This window comes from Prionailurus bengalensis, chromosome C1, assembly GCF_016509475.1.
Source record: "Prionailurus bengalensis isolate Pbe53 chromosome C1, Fcat_Pben_1.1_paternal_pri, whole genome shotgun sequence".
Taxonomy (NCBI): domain Eukaryota; kingdom Metazoa; phylum Chordata; class Mammalia; order Carnivora; family Felidae; genus Prionailurus; species Prionailurus bengalensis.
This window is the reverse complement of record NC_057345.1, coordinates 216,542,102-216,561,908: the sequence shown is the minus strand read 5'-3', so window position 1 is coordinate 216,561,908 and position 19,807 is coordinate 216,542,102. Positions and strand designations below refer to the sequence as shown.

At 45.9% G+C, this 19,807-nt stretch overlaps 1 protein-coding gene across 1 annotated transcript in view; it reads right to left on the bottom strand.

The window, feature by feature from the left end:
• TRPM8 (transient receptor potential cation channel subfamily M member 8) overlaps positions 1–19,807 on the bottom strand; it is a 73,472-nt gene that overhangs the window by 35,101 nt on the left and 18,564 nt on the right. Inside the window, exons 6-12 of the mRNA XM_043578221.1 lie at positions 16,445–16,619; positions 15,452–15,519; positions 13,004–13,201; positions 7,983–8,085; positions 6,770–6,888; positions 2,459–2,749; positions 348–443 (exon numbers count right to left, since the gene is read on the bottom strand). Of these exons, the coding sequence (XP_043434156.1) occupies positions 348–443; positions 2,459–2,749; positions 6,770–6,888; positions 7,983–8,085; positions 13,004–13,201; positions 15,452–15,519; positions 16,445–16,619 (1,050 nt within the window). The remainder of the gene's footprint in view (positions 1–347; positions 444–2,458; positions 2,750–6,769; positions 6,889–7,982; positions 8,086–13,003; positions 13,202–15,451; positions 15,520–16,444; positions 16,620–19,807) is intronic.

Here is a 19,807-nt window from a genome sequence, read left to right as displayed (position 1 = left end):
TTATACAAGCCCTCCTTCCTATCCCTGATGCCATAAAGGCAGAAATTAATTTTTCAAACTAAACTTAAAAACTGCATCCACTTGGAAAACAATCCCGCACCTGCGCACACGGGAGAAGCGAGAGCCTCCTGGGTTGCCCACCCAGCACGGCTACTTTCCAGGAAGGTGCCTCCCCTCCCAAACACCCCTCCGTCGCCACGGAAACAGAGGCACAACCGTGTTCACCCGATGTAAGACATTCCGTCGTGTTGATGACGTTTCAGATTAGGCGTGTGAGTTTCGAGGTCAGAACGACCACAGCAAAGCATGCATTTGGAGTAAATTTGGCAGGGGGCCCAGACATTTACCTGCTCCCAAATGACCTTGGAAAGTTCCTTCTTGTTCTGAAGAATGGCCCAGATGAAGAGTGCTTGCAGGGGGTGTCGAGTTATAGGAGACACGTCCTGGGAGGAGATAGAACATGTGGTCAGCACACAAATGGGAGATCCCTTTAGTAGATTCACTGGCATAAGAATAGAAGCAGGTACCAGGATGCCCCAGGGGAGCACCCCACGTTTGGAGGGCTCTGTATGTTAGTATATGAATCCAGTGTAACAGCACAGAGGTGCGATTTTCATCACGGCGACTCACCAGGTAGGACGATCTGACAGTCTCTTACCTATCATCAAAGACGGAGTATGACTAGACAGAAAAGCACAGCAGGAGTATGTCTGACAGCAATGTAAAAACTGAACAGCTTCTGACAACCTGAAGCATTCCTTCTCGTCACAGAAATCCGTTTCTCATCTACAAGAGTCGCTCAAACTAAAGTCTAACTTTCCCACAGTTTAAGTTCAATTATTATGACGTAAAACCACGCTTCTGTCTTTGGAGTGTTATTCAAACTTCCAATTCCTAACACATTCACCAGCTCCTCTCCAGAATTCCGGATCTCTCAATGGAAACTTTTCAGATGGAAAATAACTAACCATCTATAACTTCCCTATGGGTTTAACCAAGATCCAAAATGCTTCAGGCAGGATTACAGATATCGCAGAGGGTTTTAACATAAATAGTGTCAAAAAGAAGCTTTCTTTCTTTTTTTTAAATGTTTTTAAGTGTATTTATTTATTTTGAGAGTGTGAGTGGGGCAGGGGAAGAGGGAGAGAGAGAGAGAGAGAGAGAGAGAGAGAGAGAGAGAGAGAGAATCCCAAGCAGGTTCCAGGCTGCGAGCACAGAACCCGACTTGGGGCTTGAACTCATGAAACCGTGAGATTGCGACCTGAGCAAAACCAAGAGTCAGACATTTAACCGACTGAGCCGCCCAGGCCCCCCAAACAAGCTTTCTGAACACTTCTGATTCCTTCAAACACCTAACTCATTTAGATTTTTGCAATGCACATGTATATACATACAAAATTCATAGAATTATAGGAGATAATGACTTCGTTTGAGTTTCCCCAGAAGCAATCAAGAATTTGAGATGAGTAGTCAATCTGAGAAGTGATCCCAGGGAAACCCATAGGAGAGTGAGGAATAAGATCGGAAAAGAAAGAACGAATGAGAAGGGTGTGTTATCAATAAGTTGTCACTGTAGGTAACTAGAGATTACTACCACTAGGGAGTCCTGGGAGCCAGTGTAGAACACATGACTCAGAATTAGCTCCTCCAGGGGTGCCTGGTGGCTCAGTCGGTTAAGCATCCGACTCTTGATTTCAGCTCGGGTCATGATCTCACAGTACATGAGATTGAGCCCCACACGAGTCTCTGCGCTGACAGCTTGAAGCTTGCTTGGGACTCTCTCTCCCTCTTTCTCTGTCTCTTTGCCCCTCCTGTGCTCTCTCTGTCCCTCTCAAAATAAAAATAAACATTAAAAAAAAAAAAAGAATTAGCTCTTCCAAATGGGGAGGGAGCTGGGATATTTATACACCAACCGCTGGCAGTCACGGGGCCCCAAGCAAACCTATGGCAAAGAGTAGCAGGTGCTGACAGTTGGAAACAGAGCCTGCCTGTGGTCAAGAAGAGAGAGGCCTGAGAGAATTCAGGTGCATCGACAACAGCCTCCCAGATGAAAACCTGGATTATCCCTTTGGAAATAATCACTGCCTCTTCTGTCTACACACGAACACCTGGCAGTCCCTCACATGGGCAACCCATCATGCCCAAGAGGCTGAGACATGAACAGGGGCCATTCACCTTTCCCTCTTCCTTGTTAGACGCCTTCCGACAGTGTGTGTGCCACACCAAGCTTTGCAGTTAAGAAAACTGCGACAGTAATTTGAAATATAGCACAGAGCTTAAAGCAAGATATCAGACGACCCAGCAGGTAGACTCATGATCTTAAGGAAAGGCAGTAGCAAAAATTAACCACGCCAACATGTTAGCTACTTTATGGCGGCAAGGGGAGACGTGGGAGAGGGGGAGGTTGAGATATTTTTCGAAGAAAGATGCAAAAGCGGACAACCGCCCTGGTACGTACGTGAAGCTCTACGTCTATCTCGTCCCTGCTATTTCTGTCTTCCTTCCGGAAGCCTCTTCGGAAGTTAGCTACCAGTTTCCAGACAAACGTGAGGAGGGCGTCATTATAGGAATTCTTGGCAATCTGCAGGTTCCGATACACAAGGGTGCTGAAGTGGTTGGAGAAGAGCTCGGTGAGGACGTCGTTGGTGAGAAACTTCCGCAGGTTCAAACCATTCTCCAGGAAGAGGCGGACGAACTTGGGTCTGTCCTTTATGAGAGCCGTAAACATGACCTCTTGAAGGTCAGCAGACTACGGAGAAAGCAGAGCAAGGACTCAGACCCCGAGGCCACTGAGGGAAACACGAAGCGTTTTCTTTCTCAACCACATCACATTTCCAGCTACCAAGTAATAGTACCTTCAACTTGTTTTTAATCCTGTTTGGGGGAATACGTTTTATCTTTTCAGCTCTAATACAACATTGGATTATAGCCCAAACAGACGGGGAAGTGACGAGGTGGAATCTTGGGCTTGGATGTGGGTGTGCAGGTGGTTTGGCCTCTTGCTATGGCGGAGTAGAGATGACCGTGTCGGTCAGGAATTTATCGCGGTGCCTGGCACGGCAGAAGTCCTTCGAGGCAGTGTGGTTCACACCGTTTCTCTGAAGTCTACACTAGACATTGATTGTGAGCCAACCACCGGCACCTTGGAACCCTCCCATTGCCCAGCAAACCACACATGACCAGGCCAATGGCTGTGGGACACTTGACAAGTACACCTGGTCTTTATTTACCTTTACCCCCACTCTCTGGGCCCTCTGATAAACCTATCCCATGGGAGCTTAGGGAGACTCTTATTAAAGATAATTCATGTTTACGTCAGACCCAAACCAGTGGATGACAGGCCACTGTAGCTTCCGGATATGTTCCGCCTGTCCTCCAGAATAGATCCTACAATGTGATTCTGTTGCCAACATGACAGTTTAGAAGGCTCTTAAAAACCCACACACTTCTGGGGTGCTTGGGTGGCTGAGTCGGCTGAGCATCTGACTTTGGCTCAGGTCATGATCTCACGGTTTCTGGTCTCAAGCCCCGCGTCAGGTGCTACACTGATAGTGTGGATAGTGTGGAGCCTGCTTGGGATTCTCTCTCTCTCTCTCCCTCTCTCACTGCTCCTCCTCCACTCCTGCTGTCTCTCTCTCTCTCTCTCTCAAAATAAATAAGTAAATATTAAAAAAAAAACATATCCACACATTTCCAGCACTAAAATCCAGATTTAGAAGTGAAAACCAGAAAGCCTGACAACACGGAGAAACATCAGCCAGAGCCAAGTGACAGCTGCTCCCGGGGACCTGGAGACTCCAGTCCCCAACGTTCTGGCCACTCCTCATTACTGTCCGCCCAGCCCACTTCCCTCATGATGCTTTTCTGACCCCAGTTTGGGGGAATATCCTCTGCCAAGGGCGGCATTAACCATTTCTGTTTCTGTCTCATGTTGGGCCTCTGGGGATCACACGTTGCCTGGAGACAGACCTGCCAAGTGGCCCCTGAGTCCCCACACTGTGGCTCCAGGTGGGATAAGAAGGGGAAGGGAGGCCTGCCCCGGGCCAGCACGAGACAGCTACACCTTCTCCTCTGTCCTCAAGGCACGTGTTCCTTTGCCCAGCACCTCCCATATCCTTCCAATCATTGCCTTTCCCTCGGTCACACGCTTGATAGGACAGGGTCCCCAGACTTCAGTCAGAGTCACCTTCTGAAAACACAGGTGGCTAGAGACCATCTTAGAATTTCTGCTTTAGCAAGTCGACATGGAGCCTGACAAGCTGTGTCGCTAACTACCACGTCCCCAGGTTCTGCCCACGCTGCCACTGGTCCGGGGACCACACTTTGAGAACCGCTGGAATACGAGGAAAGAGAAAAGCTTTGTGGTCAGACACGTCTTTGTTTCTAAATCCTGTCTCTACCATTACCTAGATGGGTCACCTAGAACAAGGCCGTGTCTCCGAGCCTGAGTTTACTCTTCTGTACAATAGGTGTTTGCAGGGATGAAACCAGCTAACACAGGTCAAGATCTTTACAGGGGCGTGTGGGTGGCTCAGTCGGTTAAACGTCCAACTTCAGCTCAGGTCATGATCTCTTGGTTTGTGGGTTCGAGCCCTGCATCAGGCTCTGTGCTGACAGCTCAGAACGTGGGGCCTGTTTCGGATTCTATGTCCTCCTCTCTGCCCCTCCCTGGCTCATTCTCTCTCTCTCTCTCTCTCTCTCTCTCTCTCTCTCTCTCTCTCTTTCTCGGTCTCTCAAAAATAAATAAGCATTGAAAAAATTTAAAAAATATATATATATGTCTTTTCAGAGACTTGAGGGCAGAGCAGGCCCTCCAAAACCCATCAGTAACTCTTGATCCTGTGGTACCCACGGAGGCCTGGATTATTAACCAGCAAAATGAGATCGTCCCTGCGATGGGTTGGTGTGAGGGACAAATAAACAAACACCACAAGACTGCTTTGTGCGCTGTAAAAGGTTACACCAACATTACCATTATGCCAAAGGCTTTTGCTTATTTTTAAACAGATTCTTAGGTAGTATTTAATATGTGCCACTGTTCTAAGTGCTTCAGGAACATCATCCGATTTAATTGCCGTAAGAATCCAATGAGGTAGACGCTATCATTATCACCTCCGTTGACGGATGAGCGGTGGGTGCTGTGCTGGTAAATGTCTGCCAATCGCATCTCTGTGGGGGAAGTAGGTGCTCATTTGTGGTCGTTTTCAATTCCTGTGGTGTCAATGCTCCCACTGTGCCCGATTTCCAGGCACCAGTGTGATCTCGCTGAACGCAGAATTGGGAGTAGAGGAGAAGAGGCACATCACTGTCTCGAATTTCCAGCATGAAGAGATGGCAGACGTGATCAACCTCCAGAGCACGGATGATAGAAATGCAGTCAAATAATGCTCAAGTGATGAGTCTTTATTATTTATTGCCTTTGGGTTTTTTTTAAAGTTTTTTTTTTTTAACATTTATTCATTTTTGAGAGACAGAGAGAGGCAGAGCATGAGCGGGGGAGGGGCGGAGAGAGAGGGAGACACGGAATCCGAAGCGGGTTCCGGGCTCTGAGCCATCAGCACAGAGCCCGATGCGGGGCTGGAACCCACGAACCACGAGATCACGACCTGAGCCGAAGTTGGACGCCCAACCGACGGAGCCACCCAGGCGCCCCTTATTGCCTGTTTTCAATTTAAAAAAATTGAATTCTGAGTTTATGCAATTTTTAATAACGACTGTACTGAACAAGTGACGCAAATGACACAAAATGTCTAAAACTTTAGCGGTCAGTTCTTCCAAGTCAGCATCAGCTGATGCCAACGCACCACCTGTGGGGAAACTGAGGCACAGAGAGGTCAAGCGATTTGCAGAGTTAAGTCACACAGTTGGGCTGCCTCTAGGGTCCAGCCTGACTGCGCACGATGAACGTTAAGAAATACGCGAACCTTCCCCGCCACGCGTACGCGTATACGATTCAGTGAATTCTCACTGCCCACCAACTGATGACTTAGATTCATCCAGAGGAGCCAAAAGCAAAGTAGCACACGGCCTTGCAGACCCAAGGGGGACCTGGGTCTACCAAACAGAGCTCCTAAGGCTGATTTAACTTGAGTAGGACACCAGAGGACACTGATAAAAAAAAAAAAAAAACGCAGTCCTACCACTCTGATCAAATTACCAGTGAGAAGAATCAGTCCACTGGGGGGGAAAAAAAATACTGTTTTTAACAGACATACCACTTCCATATTGGAGGTGCTTGTCTGGCTGGGAGTCCAGAGTCCCTCGCTCCTAAGACATTCACTGCGGGTCTTCAAACAAGCTGTTCTATTTTTCCCATACGCATCTCACCGCTGACAAGTCTCTTACCAGAGACTGGCTGGGCAGTTGGGACACGGTGCAAAATGAGTCCTGTTTTCTCGATTTTTAGTCGAGCTCCTTCTGATAAACCCCTTCCAATCATCTTGCACATAGTGTCCCCGTACGTCCCCCGGTCTGCGCCTAGGGCGGTGTCTGTCCCACCGCACCCAACTGGAGAAGCACATCTCGCATCGTGACCGCAGGCTGGAAACTCTGAATGGCGGTTGTGGTTTGAAACTTTCCTAGAGTAGGTGCTTCTATTTTTAGTATCTCTCGACAACCATCCTAAGTCAACGGGGTTGTCCAAAACCACAGATGAGGGAAGTAAAGGTTGGCACCGAAGTGGAACAGTGCTTTATGAGATTTGGTATTGAAGACCTTGTCTGAATTGGCCCGACCTGACACTGGGATAACCTGGAAGGGCTTCTGTTACCTCCCATCGGCGGTCATTGGTGAAAATCTCATCACTGGCTAGGTCCAGCTGGTTCCATTCCAGAAGAAGCTTCAGCTGCCCGTTCCAGTTATCCTTATCTTGTTCATTGGTGCTAAAGGCTGTAGGAGGACAGGGAAGAAATCGACGCCCCAGAAAAAAAGAGAGTCAGAACTGGCCACGCAGCCAATTATCAGAGCCATTTATAAAGGAGATTCTAAAGCATGTTCTCTTAGAATCTGACACTCAGAATTGTCATTTCTTAGCCACATTCTCTATGGTACTCACTCTTGTCCATATTCTGTATGTCCTAAAGTATATAATGAAGATCAGTTCAGACGTTAATATGTTTCCATTTCATATCCTAACAGTGTATGCTATGCTGATGTTTTCCACAGATTCAGACTCCATAAATGTTACATTTCAAGGACCCTGTCTGACTTAAATCATATCTAAATCTATGAAACAATGAGCCATAGTATAACAACGTTCTCATGGTCTTTTCCAGAGCTAATATATTCTGTATCTATGTTTCTCTACAAATATAATCCCATGTTAATAAATACACTGAAACAGCCAATTTTCTGGCAAACACAGCAAGAATAATGCTAATAAATGGCTAATGCTTAAATCACACTTCCTAGTGCCTTACCCTACTCTGCATACCTCACATCTCTTACTCAGCTGGCTCAACTCTACGTGGTCTTGGCCAACGATTGCTTTACTGTGGGTAATACCACCTTGATGGAATTCTAAGACGGCAAAGATCACGGATGAGAATTTTAAAACAGGTTCATCCATGAGCTTCAGGAGGCACGTAAATTCCTGAAACTGGATGCAAATTTTCTCATGTGTGTGAAGTGTGTGTGCATCTGAGTACACGGAGAGCCCTAGGACAAAGCCCCACAGCTTTTATCAACTCCTGAGACCCAGAGGAAAATTTTAACCCACGGTCGCAGACAGCTCTTTGGAGAGTGCTGGGATCATATTCGACCGGTATTTTAACGACATAAAAATTCTTGTTCTATTAAATACATTCAACCAAGGAGATTTAACGCAGCAGGCCAATAATAGTTATTCTAGCTTCCGATCTATGATAACCAAACTTAAGTGCAAGATTATATTTCAATAAAGCTGTTTGAAGAAATAAGCACAGGCCATTAGAAGCCGCAGAAAGCAACACAAAGCTGAAACTTGAGGCGCTATTTTTACTCACCTTTGTACAAAGCATAGGAAATAGCGTTGCTCACAATTTCATCCCCAGCTTCTTCCATTTTAATAACTGTTAACAGGTGAGAACTTTCGAGAATTTCTTTGAGCTGGCAAGATTTAAAGAGCACTATCATCAGGCAACTGCTTTCAGACATAAGGAGCACATAAGCTTCTCTCTTTTGGTGAAGACCCTTTTATTCCAATTTTTTTTTTAAACACCACATAGAGGGCGTTCCCAATCTCCTTCCCTCCCTTTAGGGCGTCTGTACCCGTAGCGTCTAACCTCTGAACTGGAATAATGAGCCCTTAACCACGACGAGAACAGAGCACTGGTTGTACAAGGGCACACATGTGAAAGAGCCCCAGCAAAGAGCTGAGACTCAAGGGACTAGGGGTGAGTGTGTGTGTGTGTGTGTGTGTGTGTGCGTGCACGCACGAGCGTGTGCATGTCACAAAGCCTGGCACGCGGTAGACACTCAATTGTTGAATGAGCAAATAAATGAGGAAAGAGCGACAGAAGCCACAGAAACCAAGGCGCCTGGGTGGCTCAGTCACTTCAGCATCCAACTCTTGATTTCTGCTCAGGTCATCATCTCACGGTCCGTGAGTTGGAGCCCAATGTCGGGCCCTGTGCTGACAGCGTGGAACCTGCTTGGGATTCTCTCTCTCTCTCCGCCCCTCCCCTGCTCGCTCTCTCTCTTTCTCTCTCTCTCGCTCAAAATAAATAAATAAACCTAAAAAAAAATTGTTTTCAGCCACAGAAACCAAGGGCGGTCATAAGGCCTTCACCCACGGGAAGTAAAGTCCAATGTGCACAACAGCCAAGAAGACTTGGTGACTGGAGAAAGAGATAAGGAATTTGCTGTTATCCTTTGTGATTTTTCTGTAATGTTTTATGTTAAAACCCGATCCCAGGGCTTCAGGCGCTGGGGAGCTTGGCCGGAGCTTGATGAGGCAGAGCTCCCCCAGCAGAGGAAGCCGGTTGGGTTTACTGAGCTCCGGGCTGGGGATGGCGGCCCAGCAACATCTGGAAATGACGATGTGGAGCACCAGAGTGTCACGTGGACGGGGGGGGGGGGGGGGGGGGGGGGGGTGTCGGGCCAGGTCGGGAGGATGAAAGCTGTGTGGCAGGCAGGGCCTTGGATTTGGACGTTAGGGGGTGACCGTTCAGCCCTCAGTCTCCTGGGAAGGCCGTGCTGGGGGTTCAGAGGCTCAGATCAAGGAGTGACCAGGAAATAAAGGAAAACTGCCTGACACATCCAGGGTGGGCAGCCCGACGGACAGGCTGGGAGGGGGTGGGGTGAAGGGAAGGGCCCTCTCGCCACACAGGCAGTCCTTGCTCAGAAGGAAAGGGTCCAGCTAGAAATCACAGGTGGAAGGGGTCCAGACCCCCACGATTCTGGGGGCACAAGTGCGGGGGAGACATCTTTTCTTTTGAAAAGAAAAGGAAGAAGGAATATGTGAATATGGATACAGAGCAAACTGACGGGGCCCAGGGACAGCTGCAGGGAATCTTAACTGGGCCCCTCCCTGACACCTCCCTCTTACCTCCTCCAGTCCTGTCCCCACACTGCAGCCAGTGTGCACTTTCTGAACACAACCCATCACAATTCGACCTTTCAGGGGCTTCCCATTGCACTTGAACAAGGCCCAAAGTTTGAAACGGTGTTCAAGAAGCTGCCTGGCTTGGTCCCTGGTAAGCTTTCCAGCTTCCACCCTCACTGCCATATTATAGGTCCTTGGGGTAGGCCGTGCTTGCCCTGCACCTCAGGACCTTTGCACATGCTGTTCTAGCCGTTCCAATCCCAGTCCTCACCCCGCTAACTACCTAGCCTTCAGATCACAGCTTCCATATCACCTCCTCTGAGAAGCCTTCCCCTTTCATACCAGGCCAGGCTCCCTTGGCTCGTGCCCTTACAAATCCACATAACCTTTCTTAAGAACACCCATTTCAGTTCAACCTTATACATTGTAATCACTCAACCTAAACTTTTTTCCAATTTCTGTTCTCTCCATGCGGACAAGGGCTCTTCCTGCTGGGTATCCTTCTCTTCCTGAAGTGCCTATTCCAGAACCTGGCATCTGGTATACATTCAATAAACATCAACTGCATAAATGCGTAGATGAGTTTGACATAAATGAATGAATGGTATCTAGACTGCTTGATAGATTGGGATACTATGGAGAGTCAACTTCTCGAGAAGGTGAGGAGTGGGCACAGGGGGATAACTCTAGTTGAACTGGTAGAAGGAGAAAGCATGATCGTAGGGAAGAGGTGCCCTGGGTCTCCAGGAAAGGTCAGGAAACCATGAGTGCAGATTTGGGGGTTGGCTGCCCACAAGATCAGTGAGGTCACCCCCAACTAGCCTGGGGGGTTGCCCAACTAATATCTGACTGGATGTATGCATTCACTAATCGATAATTCCACTCTTGACCGTGGTCTTTTGGGAAACCTGTACCAATTGCCAAACTTGATATAAGTGCATAATTAAAATGCCAGACTAATTTTGTATTATTGACGGATGTCTTCTGACGTGATTATAACTATGATAGATCATTAGCATATCAGATATGAATACAAATGAGGTATGAATCCCAGACAGGATAAGTGAAATGTGTCTGATTTTTAGCCTGTTTCAGAATTCCTGCGACAGATTTTCTTAAAGCAGAAATGAAAATCCTTTGTCAAGAGTGGGGGACCTGTTAGATGGCCTCTGTTCTTTGGCCATGATGTGGCTCGGACTCCAGAAGAAGAGTTGCATGAGGAATAGAAGGAAAGTCACTGGAGAGGACCCAGGGCCATCGCTGGTGGGAAGCTAAGAGTTGTCGATTCCTTCCTCTGTGGGTATCCTTGACCCAACCACTGAATTTCTTCCTTCCACCCAGGGAAAGCACCTTGAGTACAGCGCTCAACATACAATGTCGCCATTGATATGCATACTCTGGGATTGCTCTGCTGATATGTTTGGAATCGACTCAGACCATTTAGGTTTCAACACGTGGACAATCAAAAACGTACAACCACTCAGGGAGGGAGGCCTCCTTTTCCTTACCCGTGTATTTGTATGCAGAGCAAGCTCTATCCAAATTAGGCCCTGTGATACTCTCTACCCCTTCACTTACTCCTAGTCAGGTTGAGAGAGTGACATATCTGATTGGTGACTTTCGCCTTGCCTGGCCAGCCCTTTCCTGCGTCTCCACTAGGATCTGCTCCTGGCAGAGTGTCCGTGCTCTTGTCTGCCCTCAGCCACACACCTAGCCTGGGAGACGCAGAAGCTATCCAGGGCCACCTCCGTCTAGGTGGGCTCATCTGTCTCTTTCCAGGGCTCAGCACAAGAAAGCCTGTTATGACTGCACCCCAAGCCACATCTGTCAACCTTGCCTTCATCATCAATGAAGCTGATAAAATTTAACGTCTATCCATCCGATTCTTGTGTCTGTCTCTCAACTGGACTTGGGCCAAGATACAAGAAAATCCCAGCACAAACTTTTATAGAAAACCACCAGCTTTACCTTGTTAATAAAATCGGGGAAAAGCAATAATTCAAGTAGGAATATCATACAAGAATTTGTGGGTCAGGATGCCATTCCACACCAACACCGACTCTGGAAGAAGATGCATCTGTGTTTTCAGTTCCGGATTTCAGGTAATAAGGCTTAATACGGAAAGGACTTTCTTCCTGATTATTTCAGCTAAGTGCCCACTCATATGAAATTACAGAAGACCAGTAGGGTCCCACTGTATGTTAATTTACCACAGAGTACCAAGCAGCCTAGAAGCCCGGGTTTTTTCTCATTATTTACAAGGCTTTGGTTTGTCTAGGCTTACCTTAAATAATGGCAGAGGCTACCATGAACAAGATTATCTGCACTATTCTAGGATTTCAGTTTGCCGTGTTCGGTATTTTGAGATGCTTTCACAACTAACTACTGTTGAAATACCAATCTAGTTAAGGAATATTTTTTATACTAAATCCAACCTTGAACTCTCATGACAAAATGGGCTCTATGACTAAAATCACCCGCTCATTGCCTATAGCCTGTTTTTTTATCCCTTTATGGATAAATTCCCAAGTGGTAGCCTGTGCTCCTAAAACTATCTAAACATCGAAGGCCATTCTGGAATGAGTTGAGGTGAATTCACCCACTAATATTAACGTGAGCTTTCTCATGAACTGAGCGATCAAGAAAATGGAAGCCAGTTCCGGTCAACAGCAGTCATGAAACAGACGGAAAAGTGAGGAGGCATGGCATTATGTTAAAATACTTTTATAGGCGGGGCGCCTGGGTGGCGCAGTCGGTTAAGCGTCCGACTTCAGCCAGGTCATGATCTCACGGTCCGTGAGTTCGAGCCCCGCGTCGGGCTCTGGGCTGATGGCTCGGAGCCTGGAGCCTGTTTCTGATTCTGTGTCTCCCTCTCTCTCTGCCCCTCCCCCGTTCATGCTCTGTCTCTCTCTGTCCCAAAAATAAATAAACGTTGAAAAAAAAATTTTTTTTAAATAAAATAAAATCAAATACTTTTATAGGCTTAGCGATAAGAAGTGTAATAGATATTCCGGTAAGTACCTTTCTTACACGATCTGATAAGAAGTGCGAGAGATTCTGAATGGAATCACAGGCCAATTAATTTAGAAAGGCCATCATTCCATAGTAACAACTCCTCCGGTGAATTTCTAAAACATCATTGCCTGGGATTTCTTGCCTCCCCTCCACTGATACACACAAAATTCAGAACGTAAACATGTGTCGAAGTCAGGGCGTAAAAGGGTTACCAGCTTTGCAAACAGACTTGACTTTGAACCCCATATGCTACCCCTTACCAGGTACAGAGACTTGGAAGTCATCTAACCTACGCGAGTTTCAATTTCCAGCGAGAAACCTGGTTTGGGCCAGAGTATCACTTCAGTGTCACTGAGAATAGATACAATAACGCAGCTCTGGCAGAGTCAGGCATGTAAGGCTTCCTCCCTCCCCAAGAACTTAGCTGCCTTCTTCTCGGCACCCGGAAGTCCCCCTAAAGCTCACCCATTTGATCCAACTCTCGGTCTCTTCCTCAGGCAGCCGGGACACCGTGCGGGGTAAGAAGCGCACCAACTTCTCCTTGACCACGGATGACGTCAGCACATCCTCCACCTCCACCAGGCTCGCGATCACGTCCGCAATCTGCCCTGAGCCTTCCACCACCACACAGGGGATTTTACTCTTGATGGAGGTGTTGATGGCCTGGGAGAGGGGAGACAGAGTCGGCCAGAAGGAAAACACACTGATGACCAACACAACGCACTCGGGACCAAGGTGGTCGACCAGACACCTTGACATATCTCTGCATATTTTCCTCTGTTTTTTTCTGGTTTTTTTTTATTTTGAGAGACAGAGACAGAGCGCAAGGCATGGATGGGTAGAGAGAGAGGGAGACACAGAATCCAAAGCAGGCTCCAGGCTCTGAGCCGTCAGCCCAGAGCCCGACGTGGAGCTACAACCCACAAACTGTGAGATCATGACCTGAGCCAAAGTCGGACACTTAGCTGGCCAAGCCACCCAGGCGCCCCTCCTTTGGAGTTTTATTTCAATCAGAAGCAAACCAAATGTTTGCAACTGTTTATGAATGAGAACTATGGGCCAGGTGTATTACACCCTGTGCTAATACCAAATCTCATAATAAGGACACGCGTGACGAGCTTAAGTTCTCCCTAATAAGTGCTTTAACATATCTCTACCTACAAAATTGATCATTTCAACTCCTGACATCATAGATTTGCATGACAACTTCTAAAACGGTATTCAATATTATCACTGACAGCTTATGTGGCATAGGTTAAAAATATTCATGCTCACGAAGTATGAAAGTACCTTCAAGCAGCTACATATTTTCTATTATGTTGACACCCATTTCCCTGAGAATTCCCAAGTCATTTTCCTTGCCCCTTTTACAAAAAGAGAATAAAATTAAATTTGCTTCTTATATAAATATGCACCACACTTTTATTTCCACAGAGGTTGGCAGAGGGGAATCGTTCTTCAGAGTCTTAATTCACTTAATAACAAGATAAAGTGATATATATGCCCAGAAGAAACTTTGAGTCCCCAACCTTTAGGAGACACTGAATGCCTTCATGGAGAACATGTCACCCATGGAGCGTGTGGTGCCTCATTGGGGCAGACACCAGGGTGTTCCCAGCTCTGCACCCCACTACCTGCCCTGCGGGCAGGTGTCCGCATGCTGGGGCCGGAGTGGGGTGATCAGACAGGGAGCTGTCCCTCCTCTCTCTTGTCCCCTGTTCTGGGCACAGTTACTGGCTGCACAGGTGCTCGGGGAAAATGCCATGGAACTGTAGTGGCCCTCTGGAAATCAGAATTTCAAATCTAAAATTTGAGAGAGAGATAACCAACATAACCATCTTTCAATTACTTTCTCTTCCTCTCTTCCTCTTCTGCTCTTAAAGCGAGTGTATGTCACCTACTGAGAGTTTCATATTGAAAAAAAATCGTTTATGTTTCCCTGAAAAGGCTTTCCCTGAAAAATGTTCATTTACCAATGGTCTCAGTAGCAGATATTACAGCAGGTGCTCAATAAATACACATGAATGAATGAATGAATGAATGAGAAGGCCATTGTTATATAAACAAAGAGAAGTGCTAGGTTATGATTCCAAACAACTTGGCCAGGAATTACTTGTAACTCCGGGAGGAGGCTCTGGGAGGGAAGTGGAAGATAAAGAATCGTAGTATCTACACAGAATAGTTTGGAAAATGAGGGGGCAGGCAAATCAATGTGAAATTAATTAAAAGGAGGAGTTGAAAATCACTTTCTTGTGACGTCCTATTCCTAAAACTAGGCATCTTCAGCACGACGTGCATGCCTTGAGACACCGACAAAAATGCGATAACACTGATGCATTCTAAAGTCAAGCAGATACCTGGCTGCCGGCAAGATGCTCTCAGTAAGACCAAAGTCTGCACGGATGGGGTGGGAAGCAGAATTCCTGCTTGACTGCTCAACTTGGAAGTGTAGAATTGTTCAGGAAGTGTCTGTGATCTCAGAGTCACTTAGGGTTTGGGGTTCCTTCTTGTGGGTGGAGTCTTTGCAGGCCCAGGAAGCATGTGGATGGGCTTTTGGTGGGTCTGGGAATCCTGATCTGGGGGCAACCTGTGTGTTTATGATCACAGCCCATCTCCACGCACATGGGGCAACCATGGTTTTCCAACATACATGCTGCTTATGATCTGTCTTAGGAGTTAATGTCAACCCTTCTCCTTGGTGGGCTGACAGCCAAAGCCAACATTAAGTATACAGGCTATTCATGTTCTTCCAAAGCCTCTTCTGGAATATTAGAGAACATTGTGTGGCTAAGAGAATACTACCTACTTGCTGTAGTAAAAGAAATTGACCACACAAGCCCCAAAGCCCTGAAAATGCAAATTTTCTGGGTTCGCTTGTTGATCAATCTTCTAGAAAACCAAACCAAGACTCACTTTCAAAGTCTCTTTGCCACCTCCTTGGGCAAAACACACAATGGGGATCTTGCCACCGTAGTTGGAATCTGTAAGGCATAAAATGTAAAACGTACTCATTAGAAGCACTCATCTACTTCAAGAAGAGGTAGACCAGGAGCTTCTGCTCCATGAGCCCAGGGTGTGAGGTGATGGCCTCAGACCTCGGACTGACTACCGGGTGTGAGGTGATGGCCTCAGACCTCAGACTGACTACCGGGTGTGAGGTGATGGCCTCAGACCTCAGACTGACTACAGGGTGTGAGGTGATGGCCGCAGACCTCAGACTGACTACCGGGTGTGAGGTGATGGCCTCAGACCTCAGACTGACTACCGGGTGTGAGGTGATGGCCTCAGACCTCAGACTGACTACAGGGTATGAGGTGATGGCCGCAGACCTCAGACTGACTACCGGGTGTGAGGTGATGGCAACAGACCTCAGACTGAATACAGGGTGTGAGGTGATGGCTGCAGATCTCAGACTGACTACCTACCCACTGACCATGACGGATGTGTCTCTGTGCCCAAGCCAGCAACAGCATGACATGGGTCGTATTGCAATTCCTTACTGATATTCAAAAGGCTAACGTCTGTGAATGATTTAGTTTTGCCAGGTTCAAGTGTATCCTTAAAATAATTACACTCTCGCTAATCTGCATAATCCTGTGCTTTCTTGAAGGGGTGAAAACTTTACATGACTATGTGTTCTCTCCAGAAAGAGTATTACCAATACAAATGCCTTCCTTCATGTGTGCCCCACTGAGAAAGGAAACAGGTTGAGAACACCTCCAATGCATCCCTGTTACTGAGTCTATTACTACATCATGACGTACTCCGGTTCCATAACAGGACACATCTCAACACCAGCATCTCAGCAGTGGGAAGACACAGAGAATTTGCCACTCTACGTGGCAAATAAAGGCTTTTGCTCCATTGTTGCATTGTTCCCTTAAAGTTCACTTTCTAAATCCTGACCTTGAATAGTGCGCTCAGAGATGTACTTCTCCAGCTGATTCCGCAGTTTTGCCTCAACCGTAGGATGTCCGTGGCAGCCATTGTCCACGAGTAACAGATGGGTGTGATTGTTGTCCAGGATATACAGAGGGTCTCTCTTGAAGTCATCCATTATGTACTGAGCTGAAAAATATCCCTGAAAAGTACAGAGAAACTTCTCTTTGAGATTTGTGGCCCAAGATGCAGGATAGCATTTGTATATGTCAATATTAAGGCTAACCCTTCAGGTCCAACTATACTGATGTCTCCTCCCAGAGTCCTAAATGCAGAAGGGTCTTGGAGATCTTATGGAACAGGGCTTCGTTTTAAACATGAAGAAATGAGGGTTCAAAATGGCGGGGTCACTTACTCGTTGTCACATAAATGGCCAGTGACCATGTAAGGATCACATTTCCAATCTAGTTCTTGTTCCGTTGACCTGTGCTCATCTGTGGAAACTCATTGAAACTGATAGCATTCCAGGAAGTGTGTGTGTGCTTCTGTGTGTGTGTGTGTTTGTATCCAGATACACACACAGAAATCTGTGAGTGTGTGTATGTATCTACACATGCACACATACATACACTACTTATATTTGTGTGTGGGGGGGGGAGATACAGGTAGACATTGATATACACACATACATATTTGTCTGGAACCTATCACATGCCAATACCTTTGCCAGGGTCTATGGAGTAGAAATTGAACAAGATGGAGTCTTTGCTCTTTAGAAGCCCATAGTTACAAGGCCAAAAAACCGAGGCAATTAAAGAGATATTTTGTCCTAACACTTAATTCCATACAATAAACAAGTGCGGGGGTAGCATGAAGAAAGGAATTTCTGACCTTCATGTTCCATTCGAAGGTGTTTGGTTCTTAGAGTATTAGGGTTGCATTAAAAGATGTTCAATCTTGGGGCGCCCGGGTGGCTCAGTCAGTTAAGCGTCCAACTCTTGATTTCAGCTCAGGTCATGATCTCATGGTTGTGAGATGGAAACCCACGTCAAGCTCTGAGCTGGCGTGGAGCCTGCTTAGGATTCTCTCTCCCTCTCCCTCTGCCCCTCCTCTACTCACACACATGCACTCTCGCTCTCTCTCTCTCTCTTGCTCTCTGTCACTTTGTCTCTTAAAAAAAAAAAAAGACGTTCAATCTGAACTCCAAGAATATAAGCAAAGTTTATAAGGGATGATTCAATAGGGAGAGGAAGGTTACTGCCTAGTTACGCCATATGTATTCAATCAGAACAAAAGAAGAATGAAAACAAAATCCAAATATTACAGTTCTCCTCTGAAAGTGGTCCTGGTCCAGTCAGGAGCTCCAATCAGGAGAGTCCTGGAAATGACAAATGGGATAATATTTGCAAGACAGGGCTCTGGGCACTTGACAGGGGAGCCCTGTCAACTTTCCTGGAACAAATCATTCCTATTCCATTTATATTCTTCCAGAACATAACACTAATTCCAAAACCTCAACAAGGGAAGAATCACACAAGGAAAAGCCAAAGACCACACTCTCTAATGAATAAGGATACCAAACTCCTAACAAAGCATTGGATGATTAAACCCAGTTAAGATTATTAAGGAAAAATTAGCATTGTTTCTAAGATTAAGTCCATTAGATTATGGCTTCAAGGGGAAAATTCCAACCCAATAGATGCAAAAAGACACTTTGTACCCAACATTCACTCTGGATTTAAAAAATTATAAACTGGAGGGGCACCTGGGTGGCTCAGTTGGTCGGGCGGCTGACTTCGGCTCAGGTCATGATCTTGCAGTCCTTGAGTTCACGCCCCGTGTCAGGCTCTGTGCTGACAGCTCGGAGCCTGGAGCCTGCTTCGGATTCTGTCTCCCTCTCTCTCTGCCCCTTCCCCACTCATGCCCTGTCTCGCTCTGTCTCTCAAAAATAAATGTTAAAAAAAGTTATAAACTGGAAATAAAAGGATGATGCCTTACGATACTTTCTGAAAATACATGTATATTGAAGCTTTCACCAAATCCTGTTTACTGGTGAAAATACTAGCCTCGTTCCTACCACCATGACACCAGGTATTTTGAATGCCCATTGGGATACTTGCTATGATCACTGGTATTTAACATCACACTGGACATTTTAGCCCAGGCATCAAGACAAGCAAAAAATGCAAGATACAATTAAATGGAAGAGTTGCATTTAGAAGTAACACTTTTATCAGTAATATAGTCGCAAACATAGAACACTCAGAGAATCTACTGAAAAAAAAGAATTCATAAAACATTTGATTCAAAACAACAAATAAATCCCTTTTTATATAAAAAACAGCCTACAAAATTACATTGAATGAGGACCTCATTCACAATAATAACAAAAATACATAATCACTAGAAATAACATTAAGAAGAAATATGTAGGTCTTAATGAGGAAAAGTGTAAAGCTTTCCTCAAAGACACAGACTTGCAGAAACTGAGAGATATCCTATCATTGGAAGGAGACTCGATATTACAACAATTTCAATTTTCCTGCATCAGATTATAGGTTTTAACATGATTCCCACTCAGTGAGTATGAAATTTTATTGTGTTGTTTTGCCTCATGGTTTGTCTTTGTGGTTGTGCTTTGACAAAGGGATTTTATTTATTCTTTTTTTTAATTTTTTAATGTTTATTTATTTTAGAGAGAGACGGAGACAGAATGCGAGTGGGTTAGGGGCAGAGAGAGAGAGAGACACAGAATCCGAAGCAGGATCCAGGCTCTGAGCTATCAGCACGGAGCTTGATGCAGGGCTTGAACTCATGAGAGCCGTGAGATCACGACCTGAGCCAAAGTCAGAAACTCAACCAACTGAGCCACCCAGGCACGCCTGACAAAGGGATTTTAAAGTTTAAATACCAAGAATAAGGAGAGGCGTGAGCTCTTTTTTCATGCATGGGTATTGCAACACTACTTTGGAAAGTGTAGCACTGACTCCAGAAAAAAGAAAAAACAGCTAATGGAAAATGAGAAAAAGCCCAAAAGAGATCCTCAAAATATATAAAACTTCAGTGTTTGTGAAATGTGGTATTGTTTCAGACCAGCTAAGTCCGGGTCCTGGTATAGACCGTCTACTAGGAAGGGGGGGTTGTAAGCCACGAATAGAGACCACAAAGGAAGATCCGGTCAACAAAGTAAACAACTGCCACAAAAGACCAAACACTCTTTTTCAGGGAAGACAGAAAAGAAACAAAGAAGTCCTATGTGTTGGCTGTGAAACCACTGTAAATCACCAGAGATTATCATTAACAGACACATAAAGGAAAACAAACTAATGCTATAATTTGAGTATTTAAAAATAATACACACTCACTGTAGGAAACATAGAAAATGCAGGC